This window comes from Leptosomus discolor, chromosome 4, assembly GCF_034619465.1.
Source record: "Leptosomus discolor isolate bLepDis1 chromosome 4, bLepDis1.hap2, whole genome shotgun sequence".
Classification (NCBI taxonomy): domain Eukaryota; kingdom Metazoa; phylum Chordata; class Aves; order Leptosomiformes; family Leptosomidae; genus Leptosomus; species Leptosomus discolor.
Window position 1 is genome coordinate 64,941,276 of NC_141394.1, and position 21,248 is coordinate 64,962,523.

The following is a 21,248-nucleotide window of genomic DNA, read 5'->3' on the forward strand; positions in this document are numbered from 1 at the left end:
TTTAGCTGTCAGATTCATTCACTCATAAGTAAGATCAACTATTGCTTAATGATAAAAAACTTCACCACCAGCAGCTCACATATTCTTTAGTTGCTTGGAAATATAGACACTATCTATTGCCAGAGAAGCTCTTTACTTCAGAATCTTTAAAAAAAATAACCAACAAAACCACACAACAGAAAACTCCTCCCTCACCCCCTGCAAGTTGTTGTGATTTACCCAGTGTGATTCAAACTATCATGAAGTAACTCACTGATACAAAAGTCCTTCACTTCTCCTAACGCAGAAAGCCCAGAAAAAAATGTGACATTTTGACTGACAGAGAAAATATTTCAGGAATGCATCCTGTGCCTCAGATTCTTTGGGAACTGAGGCACTTTGCTCATTACAGTAACTATTTTCAGGTCAGGGGTCACTGATGATAGTTTTGTTATCTTTAACCTCACTGATGGCCACTTTGAGACAGTAAGAAAAAGTATGTAAAAGAGTATTGCAATACCAACCTTCAGTGACAAAAAAAGAGATATTTTTCTACACATATATATAGATTTATACACACAAAATTTAAAATTATAAAAAAAAAGCAATTAATGTGGACACTTTAAACAGCTTAACATATAACAGTAGTGTTTGATAGAAAAGTGCCTCTTTGAAAACATCCAGATTGTCAAATATATACAGCATATTGTTCCTTAAACAGAGCCTGAAAGATCAAATTGATGACAGAGTATACAACAAAGGCAATCCTGAAATTGTTCAGCACTTCAACAGTGATGGATAATTTACAAAATTAATTTGATTCATTAATGTTGCCCCCCCCCCACACACACACACACTTTAAAAGGGAATGCATTCCTTCCTTACAGTATCTGCCATCTGCCTTTTTTTTATGCTTTGGTTTTGGTTTTTTGTTTTTTAAATTGTGTTTAATGGCTGTCTTGCAGACTAAAGGACTATCTCTGCCTCTTCACATCTTTTTACCGTTTTATAGCGTATCGCAGTGGATTATTTTAAGACATCTTTTCACTAGACCATCCTGACACCAGGCTGCAGCTCGTAGATAAGCTTTTTGCATTAGTACTCCCCAGACACTGAGCTCTTGCTACAAGTAAGAGATACAAGGAATACTTACAGCACTTCCAGGTCGCGCAGAGCCCTAAATGCCCCATCTTCAATACAGCTGATCTGGTTGTAATCCAGTTGCCTGTTAAACAGATTAGGAAGGTATTTGTAAGGGAAACGAGCGCTGGCAGTGCTGGGTGCAAGGAAAGCCTCCTGAAGGGCCAGCAGAGCTAGGCCACGCTAACTGAAACGCTCTCGCAAATACGCTCGTACGCTTGAGACTGTCACACAGCATGCTGGCCTGGATGCTGCCACAGAAATCCCTTTTTGTTCTGAACTGTCTGCGCAAAACAGCAGCGCTGGGAAAGCTCCAGTAAATAATAACTGCACCTTATATTAAATGCCAAAGGAATGCAATTTCATTACATCAAGAAAAGCTATCCATTAAAAGCTCTCAGCGTCATCTTGCTGAAACAATTTCATTAAGGTAAAGGACGGTAAATCACTTAATGTCACACGCATCCCCTCGGTGACCTAACAGAATCCATTTATCAGAGCAGCCCAGCTGCATGTTAATTCCACCCGCCACGGCAGGGACCAGCGAGAGACACCACTTTTAGGGGTCTCTCTGCATGTGTGCACGCATGGACCAGGTGGGAGGTGCAGGGGGGATTTAGAATAATTAACCTCTAGAATATTTCTATATGTAGAAATAATAGCGTCCAAGGTATTTACATACTTGGTTACTTCTCTCCTTCAATTCTGCTCCAAATGAAACTAGTATTTCTGCTGTAACCTTCAGTATGCGGTTTTCTACGTACTTCATGCTCTCTGCAATTGTATGCAGATAGGATGTTGTAACAGAGCACTTGAATTCTCGACATAAAACTCAGCAATCCTTCCCATACATTATTAATCTTTAAGTATTAAGTTATGAAAAATTCACATTCATTTCTCTGAAGAATATTATTACCTTTTCAGTTCAAAACATTGATACAGCACATACTGCCCAATTTAAAAAGTCTGCTGAAATTAACAACCATGCAAATACAAAATCTCAGTTTCTCTGCTGATAAAAGCTTTTCCTATAAATATTGCCATGTCTTATGCATTTTAGGGCATGACTTGCAAAGCAAAGATGATACAACCTCACTTTAAACAACCAGAAGATCTTCTCAAAGCCAGTAACTTGTCAGTGCCAGACAATATATATGAGTAAATCTGTGTGAACAATACTAAGAAAATGAACAAAATACAAATGAACTCTGCCCTTCTGTCTTGATTATATATGAGCTAGCAGGGCCAATGAGGCTTTTACTAAAGCATTTTCTGTGATTCTTCTGAATCTATGAAAACATTTTATTTTATTAATAAATCATCACACCCACTGTTGAATGTAATGTACCAACTTCTATAAAGTTATTCTAGTTTCATCCATATTTTTCATCTGAATTACTACTACACAGGAATAAAATATTGTCATAACTGTAACAGTGTCTGTGTTTCTGTGTACTGAAAGCTAAATACAAACTATCATTTCCTGAATATAATCTTTAATCATTTTGGTGCAATGTTACAGCACCAGTGCTGCAGTGTTGGAATATTTAAGCCTGCTTTCTCAGGCTCCTTCAATTTTCGCTAATGAATTTCATTTAACAATTAAGTTAATAGCCTTTTTATTTTAAAGAGGTAAAATATATACACAGTACAATTCTCTAACCTCTTGAACAATTTATCAAAGCTATTTAAATTAGTACAATGGCATGAAATGTTACCCTTGACACAATACAAAAGAGAAATTGTTTCCAGACAAATTGGAAAAATCTTTTAATGCCATCAAATTTGCCTAATGCAGTCTGCAGGTTAATCTGTAAAAGGGTGAGCTGTATGTTTGCCCATATCTTATTATCCTTAGCTGTCAATGTATAAATCAGTGCTGACACAGCTTCTTCTAAATCATCCATATTACACACAAAGGAAAATCTTTTAACAGTAGAGAAAGCACTTGAGCAAATCTTGTCCTACACAAACTGAAAGGCAGATTTCTTCCACTAGACTGGCAGTAGTTGTGGTGCACCCGAACACTTTTGGACTTCTTCCTTTAATGAGTCACCATGACCACTACACCTTAGTGAAGGGTGAGTTGTTTTCATTCAAATCTTCTTACCTGAAAGGTTACTTTCTGTTTGCACTGAACTAATTAGTTGGTTTCGATTTAGGGGAAGGGAATTTTGTGGGTGGGAGGGCAGAAATATTTCCAAGTTTTATAAATTATTGTCTTTGAAAGATCCTGCCATCCTTACATTTTAGATGATCTTCCATCATTTATGACCATGATATACAATGATCAGACACACACCATGAAAAACAATTAGCATAATATATATTTTTTAAGTGATGAAAGGTACACCACTTTGAAGACTGTGTGTCTGGCGTGAATAGCAATTTGTAATATTTGTGTTAAGGTAAAGATATCCACTGCATACATAATCCAAACACTTAGACAGTATTTCACAATCAGTATATCATTAATGTATTATGTCCCTCTAATGGATACACTGAAGCTGTCTGAATTTTTTTGGCTAAGACCGATTCCTGATAGCAATTTGTGTGAGTTCTATGACTTCAGAAATGAACAAGAATACTAGAGGAAAAAAAAGGACATACTTATCTAATTTTAAGTTATGTTTTATAATTTAGTTTTAGCATAATGACTTTCAAAACCACATATAAAAATCTACAATACTATAATGAAACTTTCTCACCACTAAATTATTGAGCATGCCAATAATCCTAACTCCATTTAAGAAAGTTTTTCTTCCGCCTGAGAGTTTCTTTGTTTCTTTTCAAATTATTAAAACACTCTGAAAAGACAAGCTGATCAGACATGGACCAGCAATTCTGGCCTATCCTCACCTTTCCTCTCTCCCCAGTCTCTTTCCATCATTTTCCACCCCACCTCTATGCTGTGTCCTTTCTACGTAGGATTCTCTCCAACCCTTTGGAAAGTTGCTATTCCTTTCTGCCCCTCCTTCCACAAAGTAGCTCGTTACCTATGGCAGTGCCATTCCTGTGAAGCTCAGAAAAAGCCAAACAACAACTGCTACATTCAAAATCTTTCCTTTGTCACGGAGAATTAATTAGGTTTTGCACCCATATCTGCAGCATTACCTGGGCATTTCATGTACTTACTAATCTACTGCTATTTAAAACATTAATGTTTATGTGAGGTCAGCTAAAATAACTAGTAGAACTAAATAAAAAGCATTCAACTAATAAGAAAATGTCCACTTTAAAATGTTTATTTATTGCTTGTGCTGATACACCTTACACTGTACAAACGCGTTGCTAACTTATAATTTCTTCCCTTTTAGCATATGTTGTCTACCAGATAATGACAAATACCTAAAAATAAACCTTGTTATCCAACAAGAAGAGCATTTAATGATTAACAGAAGATGCTGCACACATTTGAAAGTTACTACCCTCATACAGAAAAAGCTGTTACCTGGTTCTGAGAGAGAAAACTGTCTTTACTAATTCCTAGAAGCTGTGTTAAAAGTTGGGGCAATTTCAGTCAATCTGTCTGCTTTACTCTCCTGTTCACATCCTGAGGACACTTTGTGGTCCCATGCAAGAGAGGTACGGTGCAGCTTTAACTTCTTTTCCTTTGTTCGGAAATGATTACATTCTCCTCGTGTATCAACTTAATGGCAAACATTGTTTAAGAAGCCATCAGAAAAAGTCAGAAGCCCTTGTAGATCCCTATGGTAACTTCCCCCTCAGTAAAACATTTAGAAAATGTTTCTTGTTTTAGTAAATTTTATGCTAGATTTCACAGCATTACAATTTTTCCTTGGGAAAAGAACTGAGCGCACGATATCTATCACTACAATACATTTTTTGGAAATTGTCACTGGTTTTAGTGTCTCCTTGTATTTTTTACAACAGAACTGAGTTGTGTTTCCTATTTCTCAATTTTCTTTTCAATTTCAGCTTCAAGAGGAATCAATAATTTCAGAGGCATTAGTTGAGAAAGACGTAACAAAATCATGCAAGAATTTATTTTCAGTTCTTATCAAACTTCAGAGAACTGGTTGTTTCCCATGACTACTACTGTTTACTGTGATTATTCTTTCATTTGGAAGTTAAGTCCTTTTTTTCTACTTGTTGTTTATTTTGTTAATGTAGTTCATTTTGTTCTTTGCTAGATTTTGCCTGTAAAACATTTTGATTTCTTTTTTCCTATATACATAATATAGCAAATGATTAACCTTTTTTTTTTTTTTTTTATCTTAAAATTAAAAAGCAAGACTTTTAATACTTCCAAGTAAGGCATACTTGCTGAACAAACTAGAAGAAAAGGGAGAACAGTGCTATAGTCTAATACCTGCATCCCCTCAAAACTGTCTAGCAGTCTACTTGGGTAAATCTGCAAGTATCTTCCAGAAGCGAAATAAATAAATAAATAAATAATCAAAATTAAACAGAAGAATGCCATGAAAAGGAGGATGAGCACAGAATGAACGATCTGTAAGTTACATGATGCAAAGATACTATTATATCAGTATGACTTCCCAGCATCTAATTTATCAATTAGATGATAAACAGTATGAAGACTATTGTAACACGTGGAGCAAATATATTCCTGTTCTGGCATGGAAGCCATATCAAGCACATATCCCATGGAAGTTCTGTTAGGTTGGTTTATTTAAATAGTAATCAAAAAATATTTATCTGTAGAACCATTTCTACCTAGTTACACTACATATTAACAATCCTCCCTTTAAGTCTCTGCAACATCATTTCATCTCCCTGTTCAGTAAAGCAGAGGTAGTTTCGCTTTCCAAAGTACTGTATATACAAAAGGACCTAAAGGCTCCTGAGAGTCCAATTATTGAATGAGACTTCAACACTGAACAGAAGCATAAATTAATTTTCTTTAACGTTCAAATCCTCAAAACCAATTTGCATTATTCTCAGTACTTGACATGGCCAAATAAAGATAAAATTTAATCCAAGTCTTCCCACAACAGTTTATCAACTCAGCCCAAAATAATCTTCTAGCACAATTTGCTTCATATTATCACACGAAAATCTATAGGAGACTGCATAAACCACAGCAACTTTTGTTACTTTTCCTAGTAAAAGCACAGGCCACATTTTTCATTAGGGTTAATTCAGATACCATGTAAAAATTTGTGTAAGTATTGGCACTTGACTTAGCAAATGAAACCACATCTAATTCAGCTGCCTAGGCTTTACTCACCTAACATTTATCGTCACTAAAATAAATATCTATTTCAAATAGATTTTTAGATTCTACCTCAATTTTAGACTTTGTCTCAGTGGTTAAAGTGCCCAGAAAGACTTGCAAGGACATTCTCAATTCACATTCAGAGATTTCTGATTTGAAAGTAATCTTCAAAGCCAAATAGTCCACTTGATTTAAAAACATAATTGACTTCAACATTTCATAAATGAGTTGGTTGATAAAAAAAAAACAACTTCTCTTCAGCAGGCCAAATTTTAGGAGAGTAGTCTGTAATGAAAATAACAACTTTAAAAATACTATTGAAATGCTATTTACTTAAACAATCAGATAGAACAACTTTTTTTTTTTCCCAAAGGCCACAAGGTCACTGACCTGTTTGGCAACAAGAGTTTTAGGAGGCACTAGAAAAGTGTACCTATCCTTTTCTTCACTCCTTCAGAGCTATTTTTGACTTTAATAAAAATCTGAAGTATATGTAGATTATATTTCATTAATATCCTGTGAAAATTCTTCTTCATGCATACATGAAACACAGGTGGCTGTACAGACTAGTAGTTGAATTAAGATTACCAGTAAGAACAAGCATGAGAAATATGCCAATTCTAAATTATTAAAGCATGTCTTAGACAAGCAATGCATTTGAAACAGCACTTGTACAGATGAGTAGACAAATATACTTCCAGCTGCAGTAGAATTTTGTGCATGATCTGAGAAGAAATCAGTAACTAGAACATCTTCACCAGGACTCTGTGTTTTTTGACTGCTAATAAAATTGAACTTCAAAAAAAGTCCAATCATTGCCAACAAAGATTAATACAAAATTCAGTTATGCCTTTAGTAACAATGCCAGTTTTAAATCTTTCACAATCAGCATAAAAGAGGCATCAGGGCAACACCAAGTAATATTAATCAAAGTTTTGGACAAAGGTTAGTGTAATGGGAAGGACTTCGACTGGATGCTGATGTCTGTCTCTCTTCATTTTCCCATTTTCCCAGCCAATTTAACCTGTGAAGCTACTACATTGCCCTGCAGCCTTTAAGACAGATACAGTGTCCCACACTTGCTCAGAAAATGTGGTACCAAGTGAACACAAAGGCACCGAAGAAGACAGTAGTCGAAAGTAAGGCTAGACCATGACAAGAAATAAAGGGCACAAGAAGCTTGCAGGAGATATGACGAAAATGTTGCTTGGTATTTCTGGTATCATGTGATGTTGCATATATTTAGTATCACAATTCTACCATGATGGTGTATTCCTTTTCCTCTGCCAAATATCAATTACACAGTGGAAGAGAAAGTTTGAATCTTAAAAAATTTTACATACCTCAAATGGAAATGTCATAATATAGTTTTATCAAAATCATCAGACTAAAGGCCAAAATCTGCTTCTCAAAAACTGAGCACAGCACTATTGTTCTTTCAGTGATGTTTCATGTTAGTTTTCTTTTTAAGGCCAGTTATTTTTCTTCCCAGTAACAGATTCAAAAAACATATCCAAATTCACGCTCTGGGCATCTAATGCATTTTTTATCATCTTAAATACAAGTAAAATTCCTGAGGTTGGGGGGATTTTAAACATCTCACATCCACTGTGAGCACTGTATCACCAGGGAGGGTTATAAAACCATCATTAACGTGTATTAAAAAATCTGTGTTTAATTTCCAATTTATATGATAATTTCTATTTATTTTTAAAAAAACAGTGGGTGCCACTGTGTTATCTGTAGAACCTAACTTCTTTGTGCATATTTTTCTCTCTGAAAAAGCAGCAAGTTGGATTTTCAGAATTACATTTCCAGAAGTTGCACCCTAATTTCTGTCAAGTCCCTGATCAGCAGCTATACTAAAAGTGGAATATTCTTCAAGACCCTTGAAAAGAAAAATCAAGACTTTGAGACAGAGATGCTAGGTTTTTTTCCTACATTTGAATTGACAAAGTACTAGGTACTAGGCTTCCAGTCTGGGGAACCTGTGCAAAATAAGCTTCTCTCATTTTTTGTCACTTTTTCTGAAGAACTTGATTCATTACCAACAACTGGGCTGTACTGGTGAGAGTGAAGCCAAGGAGGCTCTGGCATTTGTGAGATGACATCCAAGTACTGCATCTGGTTTCACCCTTCTCAGTAGAAGACAGACATTGACACACTGATGGGAGTGTGAAGTAGGTGACATTTGGGGACAGTCTGCAAAAACTGTGTTTATTCAGCCTTAAGAAAAGAGGGCAAGGGGGGCATCTTATTGCTGCCTACAACTGCCTAAATGGAGGGTACAGATAAAGTCAGACTCTCCGCAGTTATGAGAGGCAAAAAACAAGTTGGAAAATGGGAAATTCCAATTAGATATAAATTAGGTTTCTGGGGCCTGATGTTTTTGCAGTTTTTTTTTGTTTGGTTGGGTTTTTTTGAGGGGTGTGGCAGGTTGCCTGGATTGTCAATTCTCACGATGTCTTGCCCATTTTGCTTTTGTCTTCTACAGAATCTATACTGTGAATGTTATTAAGAAGATGTCCAGAAAGGAAATATCATGGCCACATTTTATGGAAACTAGACAGCTTCTAAGAAACATCAAGAGGACTCTAGAGCTAACATATTAGCAGGAAATCAAAAGATCACAGTGGTATCGTCAACTTTAAAGGAAGCAATTTCCTTCAGATAATCTGAGTTATCATCTAATTCCCTTTGCTTTACAAAGACTAGAAGAACATACAACAATGTGCTTTCCAAAATACTCCAACTCCTCATTCGGATGGGGAAGTATTTGGGGGGATTGAAAGAATGGTAAGTCCCCATTCAGGAACATAAAACGGGTCATCAGATCAAGTTCTGTGAGATTTGTTAATGGGCTTTGAAACAGCTTACTGGAGCTACTGTATGTGATGGTTACCAATCATTGCATTTAAAAAAGAAGTATCTGTAAATAATATTGAGACTGATGTAATTAATGCTGTTAGACAAAGCAAATCTTGACTGTACAACATGTTCTAATACAGTTTTCTTTACTCTTTGTACCTTCATTTATTTCTTCAATAAGTTTGGTTAATATCTTTAATATTATGCTTAACCCCTGGGCAATTACAGAAAAAAATGCTGAAATTAGAACAAATATTGAGTTCTGTTTATGACAGTTCTCCACAGGTATATACAAACGTTTGGTTCCTGGACCTTAGGTTAATCATCCAACAGATGATAAATTCCTTCACAGAATCATAGATTCATTTAGGTTGGGAAAAAACCTTAAGATCATCAAATCCAACCATTAACTTAACACTGCCAAATCCACCACTGAACCATGTCCCTAAGTGCCACATCTACATGTCTTTTAAATACCTCCAGGGGTAGTGACTCCACCACTTCCCTGGGCAGCCTGTTCCAATGCTGGATAACCCTTTCAGTGAAGAAATTTTTCCTAAGGTCCAATCTAAACCTCCCTGGCACAACTTAAGGCCATTGGCTCTCATACTATGGCTTGTTACTTGGAAAAAGAGACCAACACCCACCTTACTACAACCTCCTTTCAGGTAGTTCACTTCGTAGTTTCCTTTGTTTGCAAAGCGATGCTTTCTGTGCTTATAACTTATCAACTGCCTCCTTAATTTTCTTGAGCAATGAAATAAAAATAGGAAAATTCTTGTCATTACTGTTCTTTAAGTGTAATGTCCAAGACTAGATGGAAGGTTAGGGTTCAGATCTTGCGTAAGCTTCTGGAAAAGCACAACAGCCTGATCTAGTCATATAAATGTGGTGCTAGAACCCTCTCAACTCACCCCACGAACTCATTCTGATATTCATATCTATACCTCACACAATATAAGGTCCTCTTCCTTATAGGAACATAGGTAGCATTTACAAGACAGAGAAACGTATTTCTTAGTACTTTCAATTGTAGTGGGATCATCAAGATTTCAGATTAGGGGTTTGGTGGGGTGTTTTTTTTCCCTTTTTTTTGTTTCCCCCTGGGACCACCAATAAAGGAAATAGCCATAGTATTTATGCTATCACAATAAAATATATGCCACAGATACGATTTGGACTTTGTGGCAACACTACGGCCTTTATGAATCTTTTTTTTTACCATCTCCCAAAAGAGAAAGGCTTTCAAGGGAGGATCTACTGTTTTATGCAGCTTTTAGACATAATTCAAGACCATTACCTTGAAAATACACACCAAGATACAAATATTACCTTAGCTAAAGATTAGCATCCTAATTTAGTCTCTGACTGAAGCTATCTAATAATATGTACGCATACTTACTGCATCCTTAAATACTGCCCTGCCACTAGAAAATTCTCAATGATGCTGCTATTTTTACTACCAAAGTTTCTTTCTGTATCTGTATCAATTTTCAAATTTAAAAGATCATGTAGAAAAATGCAGGCTTCTCTTGTAGCCAAGCCTCTTTTAGACCATGAATAATGATGGGATGAGTTCTAAATAGACACTCATAAAACATCACTTAAATAAAATAACAAAGCTACTTTGAGAAGCTCTTCCATGTTTTTGAACATGATAGATTTGAACATAACAGTTTTTCCACTGAGATGTGGTAGGATTTCACTGTGGGGAAGAACTGTGTCACAAACATGGTTAAATGAAAAAAAGAAAAACAAACAACCAAATTTCTAAATATCGTATCAAGTAAGCCAAACTCTTGAGCATTCTGCTAAATCATCGAAAAAATGTCCACCTAACAGATCTGTGGGCAGTGATGCGGGTAGCAGAATGAAGCAGAGTCCATCATAAGAAAACAGAATCAAAGGGCTTCCTGTCCAGTCCCCTCCTCCCGGGCTCACATCATCACATCATCCCCTTCATAATCACAAAGCATTCCATTTTCTAAGTATTACAACTAGAAAGTTCATCTTTCTTTTAACACTGGTAACTTTAATTAATAAAAAATATTTCAAAAGAAATTACAGGAAAACCTCATATAATGGCCTAATACTTCTCTATTTTTATTGATGCCACATTTGATAGTAATTATATTTTTTCACAACTCCATTATCCTGGCATCTCCATAGTCTTCCTGGAACCCACTAGTGTATGTTCTCTGTCTTTGTTGGTTGTTTGTAAGTAAGTCCTCAGCTTACAGCCGGGGTTATAACTTTTGAGTACATGACCTTACATTTCTTACTACACAAGTTCACCACAGTTGTCAGGTTGTTCACCTCTTTCAGCCTACTAAATTGATCTACCACTCTAAACAGAAAGTCAAAAAGTCACTGCTTTCCTCTGACTTGAAACTCACATATTGCCACATTTAGAAGCCATAAGAATTAAAAACCTGCCCATGAACTTCAGGGTCACTATCTCCAGGAAAGTGAGTATCTGTCTTTTAGAAAAGACTTATTTTACCACAGAAAAAAACTGTAAGGAAAGTAGTCACACAAGTACAAAAATATATGCTAGCAAAACTAGATAATATAATGATTTTTTTTCCTTTCTTTTACACATGCAAATAAAAGGCAAACTGTTAGAACCAAGGCAAAATTATTTTTTCAACATGAAACAATTAAATGTTTAAAATAGCCTGACATTCAAATATTAAACTCAGGTTACCATAAACAAATAGTTATGATGCCTTGTGGTATTCAACTCCGTTTCAATCTTTCAGATTTCATGTAGAGCAATTTTAGGGTGCTTAAGATACACTAAAGTACTTTGCCAAATCAAATGGTTAGTGCTAGTTTTATGCAGAGATTCATTAAGCAGCTATAAAAGTGCTTAGGAAAAAGACACCTGATACAACAAAAGGACACTGTAGTGGCAAAGCATTATCATCAGAACATATACAAGGAGAAGGAAAATACTTACAGATTTTTTATGTCTACTGCTCCTCGGAATGCCTTCCTTGGTATTGCTTGAATCTGATTTTCACTAAGATCACTAAGGAAAAAAAAATAAATAAACTTAAGAACTTCCACACATATTTCTTTCTGGATATAACAAAAGGAACACATAAGAAAATAATTGCATCTATTACGATTTGGTCAATGTTTCAAATGAAGCTTATTTTATTACCTTAACTGATTTGTAATTGAAGAAAAAGTAGCAGCAATAACAGTAAAATTAGTTTATCTGCATTGCACTAAGTAGCTCCTTTACAAAACAACAATATATATACCAAATAAGAAGCAGAAGCATTACATAAGTTAACAACAGATGCCAAACTGATTTGATTTTTAACTGAGTGATTTCACTTTTCAATCCATTCCAAACCCATGACATAAAATGTCTGATAGCATGTTCAGCTTTATGCAAGGAAGACTGAAAACCAGCAACAACAAGTAGTAAGCTGTTTGGAAACAGTTATCAAGCTGTGTAACAGCTGAGGTCAATGTATTTCTGAATTTCGTTTCAGAATGGCTAGCGCTATGTATTTTAAAAGAAGGCATTAAAAAACATCCCACAGAAGATATCTAATGGTCCTCCCCAAAATCCCTGCACGACCAGCTGTACCATGCTGTCCGAAACTAGTTATCTCTTCCAAAAGAGAAATTTAATTAAAATTCTCATAAAATTCTTATTCAGTAGTATTTTTTGCTATCAGTATAAATAAACAGCCCTTTTTCTGAAATTTAGAAATATTTTTTGCCTTCACAGTTCCGTATTGGAAATAAAAGCTAGAGAACTGAAGTAAAGACAGTAGCAGAGGAGACGGCAAAAAAATTAAACCAAAACCAAACTAGAATCCAGTGCTTTTCATTTATACTACATACCATTAACAAGTAATGCGGCACAACAGGAGTTGAACAATGTATTTAAGTCATTATTGCTACATCTACACCATGTGCAGTTTGGAGGTTTCACTTCAGACAATAGTTTGCTACCCTGAACCAAACATACTTACCACACACATGGTTCACAAATGTCTGAAGGCCCTCAAAGGGGCCCATCTACCTTGGGGTCTTAAAATTATGAAATCGGAACTTCTTTTGGAGGCCTTCAGAGATCATCTATCTACAGACAACATGGGGATCACAAGAAGTTACAGGAAGAGGCTTGCTTGAGCATCTGAATAAAATTTAAAATTTAGAAACAAATCAGATGCATGCAGGCTGTCTCTATATCAGGATTTTCAGCCCATTTGCAGAGCAGTTTTGTGGTGGCTAACCAGATTTCATTGTGCTAAAACCAAATCAGAGCTTCACTCCAAAAGCACATCAAATAGAATCCAACCATAACAGAAGTAAAGTTTTGCAATTTCTTGCTTTTTAGAGACATCTTTAGATGACTTTTTCAGAGACGGCTTTTAGGAGAAATGCAAAAAAATGGTGCGTAGAAATAAAAGATATAGCTCAGACGAAGTGAATAAGCAAGAATCATTTAATTAATTAGACAGAAACAGTCATGCTTTTGACATATTCTTTCCCTAAAACATAATCTAGCATGAGCTCATATTTCCAGCTATTCGTAATCACTCCTGAAGATCTGTTTTAGATTTATGAACTTAAAAAAATAACTTGAGAACTTTATAAAACCGACACTGCCTGACTTTAAGAAAATTTATACCAATATAATTATTTTGAAAATAATTCTACATACATTGACAGCAACTTTGTTTTATCCAATTCATTGCTGTTTTACGGAAAATCACATCCTCTTTACTAAATCTTTCATAGTTTCTGCATCTAACTGCACTGCAATATCTTGCAAAGTATATTTAAAACTAGACCAAATTTTACTATTATTAACCATGTGTGAAAAAAGAGAGTCTGTGAGCTGTGATTTAATTTTCAATCCACCTAAGTAATCTTGAAATGGGATATGACTGCACTGCTCTGACAATAAATTCAATGGCAATGAATGAAAAAGCAGCCTTCAGCATTTGTTACGGTAATATGATTTAACAGCCTACTTCCTTTAAAAAAATCCATTTTAAGTATAAAGAACAAATATCTATATTTACAGTTCTGTTTAATTGACTAATATATTTTACCTGTGTAAAAATTGTGTGTAAGTGGTTAACTTAGCAGTAGTGATTTGTGTCATGATCAATGATTAGTTTATAATACAGATATACATAGATATCTATGTAAACCACTGCCATACTCATAAATATATACTGCAGGACGTAATGGGTAATGGTGCATTACGCTTTTTATGACAGTTAATAAGAGTATCATCATTCACCATTTTATATAACAAAAAGTGGAAGATGAACAAGATTGAGACAATATGTAAACTATTTTTTAAAATCTAATAACAAATAACTTCTAATAACAAAATCTTTCTTTCCTTGACTAAATGCAAATCTTAGCACAAATGCAAGGACTTACAGGTAAGAGCGATTGAGCCAGGTTCCTCAATAAACAATACACTGAGGTTTTATGTGTGCCTATGTGTATGCATGTTGAAAAGACAGCAGACTAAGTAACTGCATGCTAGATTTACCACTGTGTTCACACAGTCAACACCATTTCCATGTAGCACAGGCTCATGTAGACTATATAGTGTTGCCTGCTAATTTTAGCACATTTGAAATGTAAATGACTTGATGGCAAAGGTTCCCAACCTTGCTGTGCAAGGCACTGTTTAAGCATCCCTCTAAATGTGGAGACTTAAGTAAGGTCGGTAAACATCATTTTCCAAGAGAAATTTTTTTTGCAATGCATCTGCTGGTTTGCTAAACTTTCTTGGAATTGTTTATGTAACAAAAGTGTAGTTATTCATTCATTTCTTCACTGCAAAATTCTACCTCATAAAAAAGATGGTTTTCAACACACAATTTATGCCTACTTATAGCAGGAAAGTTTTTAGTAATTATTGATTGATTGCTTCAAGTTTTCATCTGCTCAGTCTAAAAAGGTTTCCTTATAAAAACCTTGAGGGGCTTAAATAAACTTTAAACTTTTTCTTCTTGCATAAATTACACCTATATTTCACACTGCAGACCTAGGTCTCTGTAAGAAGTTGCTGTGTGGTCTTTTTTTATGATGTTTTAACCCATCCCACTTGCTTACAAAAAAGAAGGTCAAAAGCAGCACAGGGTGCACTATGACTTTCTGGGAAAATGGGGCAAAAATCTATTTTGTAGACAAAACTAGACAATTTTGCAGGCCATTATGTTACATTTATTTGACTTTGTAGCTTATATTCTGCAATGAAGAAATGTACAAACCTCCTTTTCAGCCTGATGGTCATTGTTTTCCTGCATTAGTAACCATGTGAACCTCACCTCGCATTCCAGAAAGAGGCAGTATTTGAATACTGAGTACAATTTATTATGGCAGTTGGTACCCCAAAAACGCTCTAAGGCTGTAAGTTTTTCAATAAAATTTAAGCCACTAAACAACAGAACATCCTATTTTTACAGGAACAAATCTGTATTTTTGAAAGAAAAGGCATGAACCTGTCTTCACATTTGAAACATGCACTTTGACTGAAATAATTTCACTGGAACAAATTATTCTCCATTATTATTACAGGCCAAGACCTTACATCAAAATCCAGCATACCTCTGGAACAGCAGAATTGATTCAAAACTGTTTTGTATACAGCTAGAGTGAAAAAGCCAAGGCTATCCTACAGTATTTTATTTTTTTCTTAATGAAGCACTATAGTCTAGTAAGATGTTTTGATGAATTCATCTGTATGCAGATTCTAGCTGTCTTACAGGCCTCTTTCAACTAAATTGCTCTTGACTCTATTATATCATTCCTAGAGAGATATATTCCAAATTAGTCTGAAGTGGAGTACCTTAGACATCGACCCTTCAAGAAAACTCCTTAGTGCAATTTGGTGAGTTCATTCATTTCATTCACTGGCCGGCACAGCACCCTCAGCCACCCGCCCTCCAACGCACTCCCCTGCTCACAAACCCCACTGACCAAACCAGTGCTCAGGAACCCAACTGTCACATATCTCAGCATGAGATGTCCTCAAGGAGAGCTCTCAGGCTCGTTTCCTCCAGCCAAAAGGTGGCACAGTAATATTGTGGTTAAATAGCAGATTTGCACACAAAAATCCGTTGGGGTGAGTTAGGCTGGCAGCAGGTGAGAGAGGCTTTCTTCAGAGAAGGCACGGATAAGCACCTGTGCTGCTCTAGATGTGACTGCACCATTCTGTTTACAGTGGTTTGTTTCAGATAGGTTAAGCTGAGTGTATGTCAAGCACTCGTCTGTGTTGTAATATTCTGGCTGCAACCCCATTTTCTTAAAAGCAAAACAAGAAAACCAAAGCCATATACCAAACAAAGCTGAATCCCACTCTAAATGAACATAAACAGAGGAGAATGCACAAAGATTTCTGCATTTTTGCCCAGCTACAGTGATTCTTTGAAAAACTTGCATACTTTTCCCCACACCCCCAGAAGGTCAGGCATACATTTCTAAGTCAGGGACTAAGTATGTTGCACCTAAATAACTTTTTTTTAAAAATTAACTTAGTCTATCCAAGTATTCAAACTCCACAATAAAAACAAATAAATACTCTAGCCTCTCTAATATCCATGATCAAACAAGTCCTGAAATTATTATGCTTACATAAAATATAATTTCTTTTTAAACAAACCTGAGTCAAGGCAATTTACATTAAGAGATGTATACTGATATTCACCTATGCCTCAGCTTTTAAACCGCTTTCCAAAGATTAAGGATTTAATTCTGACATTTCCGACGATACTACAGTAGAACTTATGTAATTTGAAACTATACTTGAAAGAATGTAGATTTCTGTATTTCACAAACTGATGAAATAGGAAAAAAATAATAACAAAAAAATATAATCAAACCTCTCACCCCACCCTCCTCCAAAAAATCAGCTTAACTTTATATATTCAGTTAATTTATTTTTTTTTTCCTCTGGAATATATTAGTAATCATAACGCATTATGCTTTGTCAAAATAGCAGAAAGACCTTGCCAAAACCTTGCTATTACTGAGTCCTTCCTAAGAACAGGATGGAAATGGTACATTTGAATTTATCATATTTACTGGTTAGTAGATAGAAGTATATCGGAACAAAAAAACCACCCTAGGATCCTGCTAACATCTGAAATTCATACCAATAGAATATAACAACCTATTCCCACAGAATGCCTCAAAAACTTACATATGCTGTTGTTTTTTATCTGAGGATAAAGCCCTCAGATAACCTGATATTAATGAGCCTGATAGAGTGCTTCAGCTCTTAAAAAATGCAGACAGTACTGCATTGCAGATATTTTATTACTCACCATGTATGGTTCCCAGTTGAATATCCCATTTACCCTTAAAAGGAGTGCTAAATTTTTAATTATATAAATTGAAACACCACATATAATATCTACATCATATGCTGTTAAGGCTGTATCACAGTTTTCTTGTGTGGCTAAAACCATTGTTTGTTCTGAAACAATAAATCTTTTGAAGATGGCAAACCTGCTTGTAAATTTAATTACTTGTAATTTTATTTTCCTCTATGGTTTAACCTCCCTCTGTGTCTGACCAGCGATACCATAAATCTATACTGCCATTCTCTACTTTGTAAAATACCGAGTACTGGGAATGAATAATGTGTCCTGATTTTTAAAGGAAAAGGCAGAAATACTGAGTCAAACTAAGTATTGAATACTTATCAGTTTGTTTATGTCAGTTCATAAAAACAGCTCAGAAGGTGGCTATTCCATGATCAGCATCCTTAATAATTATTTAAATATATCTGACACAAATAAAGTAAGCCTTGCTTAGTACTTCTCTCTTACTGGAAAACAATAGTTTTAACATTAGCTAACTGTATTCTTCATGAAATCCCCCATGCCTGTACAAGGTCGCAAACCATCATAGATAATAAGACTACAGGGCATTCAAAGAAAAACAGAATGAGAATTGCTTTAAATTATTTGACTGAAAATCAAATATATGGATTTGGAAATGAGAATTTACACTTGGAATACAAAAGTGGTGAAAAAATAGATACATATTTTAGAATAGAATAGTTCAGTTGGAAGAGATCTACAATGACCATCTAGTCCAACCACATGACTTTGGTGGAACTAGTAACAGCTTCTTTTTATGAAGTAAGTATAGATTATATTTTTGTCCCAAATTAATAAAACTAAACATTTTTTTTATGAATATCAGATAGTCCTTTCCTTTTCAGCTGTTTATACTATGATTTGCTTTTTTCTCAGTACTATTCAGCGTTCCTACAACATATCTGTATCTGAGTACACCTTAAAAAGCATAGAAATTTAGGTGGCAGAAAGAAAACAGACACTACTTGCTCATTAAGGAGCATCTTGCAATGAAAGACTGTGAAACGTGCTCTGGCACAGGCTACTCACTGCATTCTGGACTTGAATAAGATGTCAATGAGGTCTTGCACAGCCTGAGACACTCCTCCGGCCACAGTCACCTTAATGATGAGGTGTGGCATCTAAAACCTTGAACCTGTTCCAGAGTAAGACCCAGGTTTGCAAGAGCTGTTATTTCTTCCCTTGACTTTGATGTTTCAGAAAATGAAGTATTGTGCCTCACTGGGAAGCACTGAAGACACCAGCAGTAAAACCTGAGCTCCCAGAAGGCAAGAACATGCTGTGATTTGACAGTGTCAGAGAACTGAGCCACAGCCCCAAGTTTCAACTGTGTCTTGATATGTCTCGCAACATGGATGGAAAGGATGGAAGGAGATTATTCACAGAATCACAGACTGTAAGGGGTTGGAAGGGACCTCAAAAGACCATCTAGTCCAACCCCCCTGCCAGAGCTTATCATTAATGCTGGCAGCTGCCTCTATTTCCAAAAGCTGCTGTAGCAGTGGGCTTTCCAATGCAAAGAGGACAGAATGAAATGGCAAAGTAGGTTTTTTTGTGTTTTGCTGGATCTCTGGTTTGGATTTCACTCCTCAAATGCCAGTTTTCCACTTTCTAAAGTTGAATAACAAGTATGTATTTCTACTCTGCATTAGGTGGGTTGCATTACCATGGAAAACTTCTGATCAGATTTAGTTTTACTGCTCATAAACCTTCATTTATCATCACACAACCATACTCCTAAATTCCCAAGTTCCAGCATGATTAGGATTTTAATCTAAGACCTTTTCTGAATGCTAGAGGCATTCTTAGTAACCACTAGTTTTATTGTATTAGGATAAGGTATGTAAGCATGAAAAATATTTTCAGAACTATGTAATGAGAATCAAACCAAAGTACAAATTCTTCAATAATACAGACGCCACTGAACTATTACATTAAGGCATAAATGCAGGGAGATATCCTAGAGAGATAGTTTCTCTCAAATTAATAGCTCAGGTGAACTGAACCTATTGAATCATATTTGGAATTCCATCATGGTAGAAACATACCTTATTGTAGCATGAGCTTACTAAACAAACATGAATGTTTTCCTCTGTAACGCAACAACTTTTTATTCCATGTTCAGAAAATATATTAATCTATACAAACATGTAGGTACCTTTCCCATCAGTCAAATGAGGCTCATCCAGTTAATTGTTACAATACTGACATATGTTTGGCTTTACAGAGCTACCGTATAAAAAGCTACAGTAATGCATCACTTATTTATGAAGATAATCTTATACCCAAACAGCTTCTCATGTCCTTTTAGCTAGGCGTAGCTTTTTGGCAGGTCTACGCATCAATTAAGACAGACAGAAAAGTAAATGTTTAAAAAAAATATACTTAATAATTCAGTCTAAACTCTTGTTCTGAAAAAAACCAAACCAAAACAAAAACAAGAACTCTGCTGTACCATTATTCTTTGACTATGAAATAAACAATTTAGCCTCCTATTAATTTCCATGATTTTCTTTCTGTTCTTCAGTAAAACCTCCAATGCAGCTATTGTCTTCATAATGAACATAAAAAAAGGGGTCCACTACTACCAGCAGTAGCTGGTATTTCTCTAGGCACATATTTATCTCCTTGCAAAGATCAAAAATATGAATTATAAATTCTAACATTAGCTCTGTATATCATTATCACTGGTCATATCATCATTCCAGCCTCCTTCCCACAAAAGGGATAAAATTTCATGTCTGAGAAAGGTGGTATTAAACTCCTTGTACAGACGGAGAAACCAAGGCAGTATATATCAGTGGCACTATGTATCAGTACCATGCTGAGGAGCACAAAGCAGATGAGAAAAATTTAGATCACAGAATTGCAGGTTCTCTCTGCATCACTGACTTCCATTTGCTCTATTGACTCCCTAGAGATTCAGATGCTGTACTTAGTAGACACATAATCTATTCTCACGCTAAAGCAGGATCACTCCCTATGCCATGTTGTGCTACATTGCCCAAGTGAATATTTCATATTTCACAACATAGGGCAATCATCACTGCAATATGGACAGAATTACGTGAGTCACAGCAATTCCTATGGTAAGGAATGTATCTTTCACTTTTCTAAGAATATTCAGACTGAATTTCCCTGCTCACTTTCATCTCTCACTTTTTAATGATAGCATTTTTAATGATATCACTGAAGTTTCTTTCATTCTTAATGGTTCAGTTTTTTAATGTTATCCATTTATAAATCTGTAATTGAATTGAAATGTACTTCTTATAATAGCTTTTGGTATATTATTATTTGTATTATTTAAGCAGCAGACATTTTTTACCCATTTTATCTATTTATTTATTAAAGCAGACATGGAGATCATTTATGCATACAGTAGAGAATCTATACAGCAAAGATAAAAGCTAACGGAGTACACAATAGGAGTACTGGTAGCCTGGTAATCTCCAGAGTTTATCAGTATCCTCAACCTTAATACTTAGGATAAGTCATCAAAAATTAAATGATGACAATTAGAGAAACAGCCTGACTGCTCATACCTCTCCCGTATAATATAATATAGACTTGTTTATAATTTTGAGTATTAGTAATTAGTAATTTCTGCAGCATGAAAATAGCACAGAATGAAAGTACTACATCTTCTTACTTTGTAATAGAATCACATTTTAGGT

The 21,248-nt window shown here is 35.3% G+C and overlaps 1 protein-coding gene across 6 annotated transcripts in view; it reads right to left on the bottom strand.

The window, feature by feature from the left end:
- SLIT2 (slit guidance ligand 2) overlaps positions 1-21,248 on the bottom strand; it is a 267,757-nt gene that overhangs the window by 100,280 nt on the left and 146,229 nt on the right. For all 6 annotated transcript variants that reach the window (XM_086464307.1, XM_086464305.1, XM_086464302.1 and 3 more), the window contains exons 5-6: positions 12,150-12,221; positions 1,133-1,204 (exon numbers count right to left, since the gene is read on the bottom strand). In XM_086464307.1, the coding sequence (XP_086320433.1) occupies positions 1,133-1,204; positions 12,150-12,221 (144 nt within the window). The remainder of the gene's footprint in view (positions 1-1,132; positions 1,205-12,149; positions 12,222-21,248) is intronic.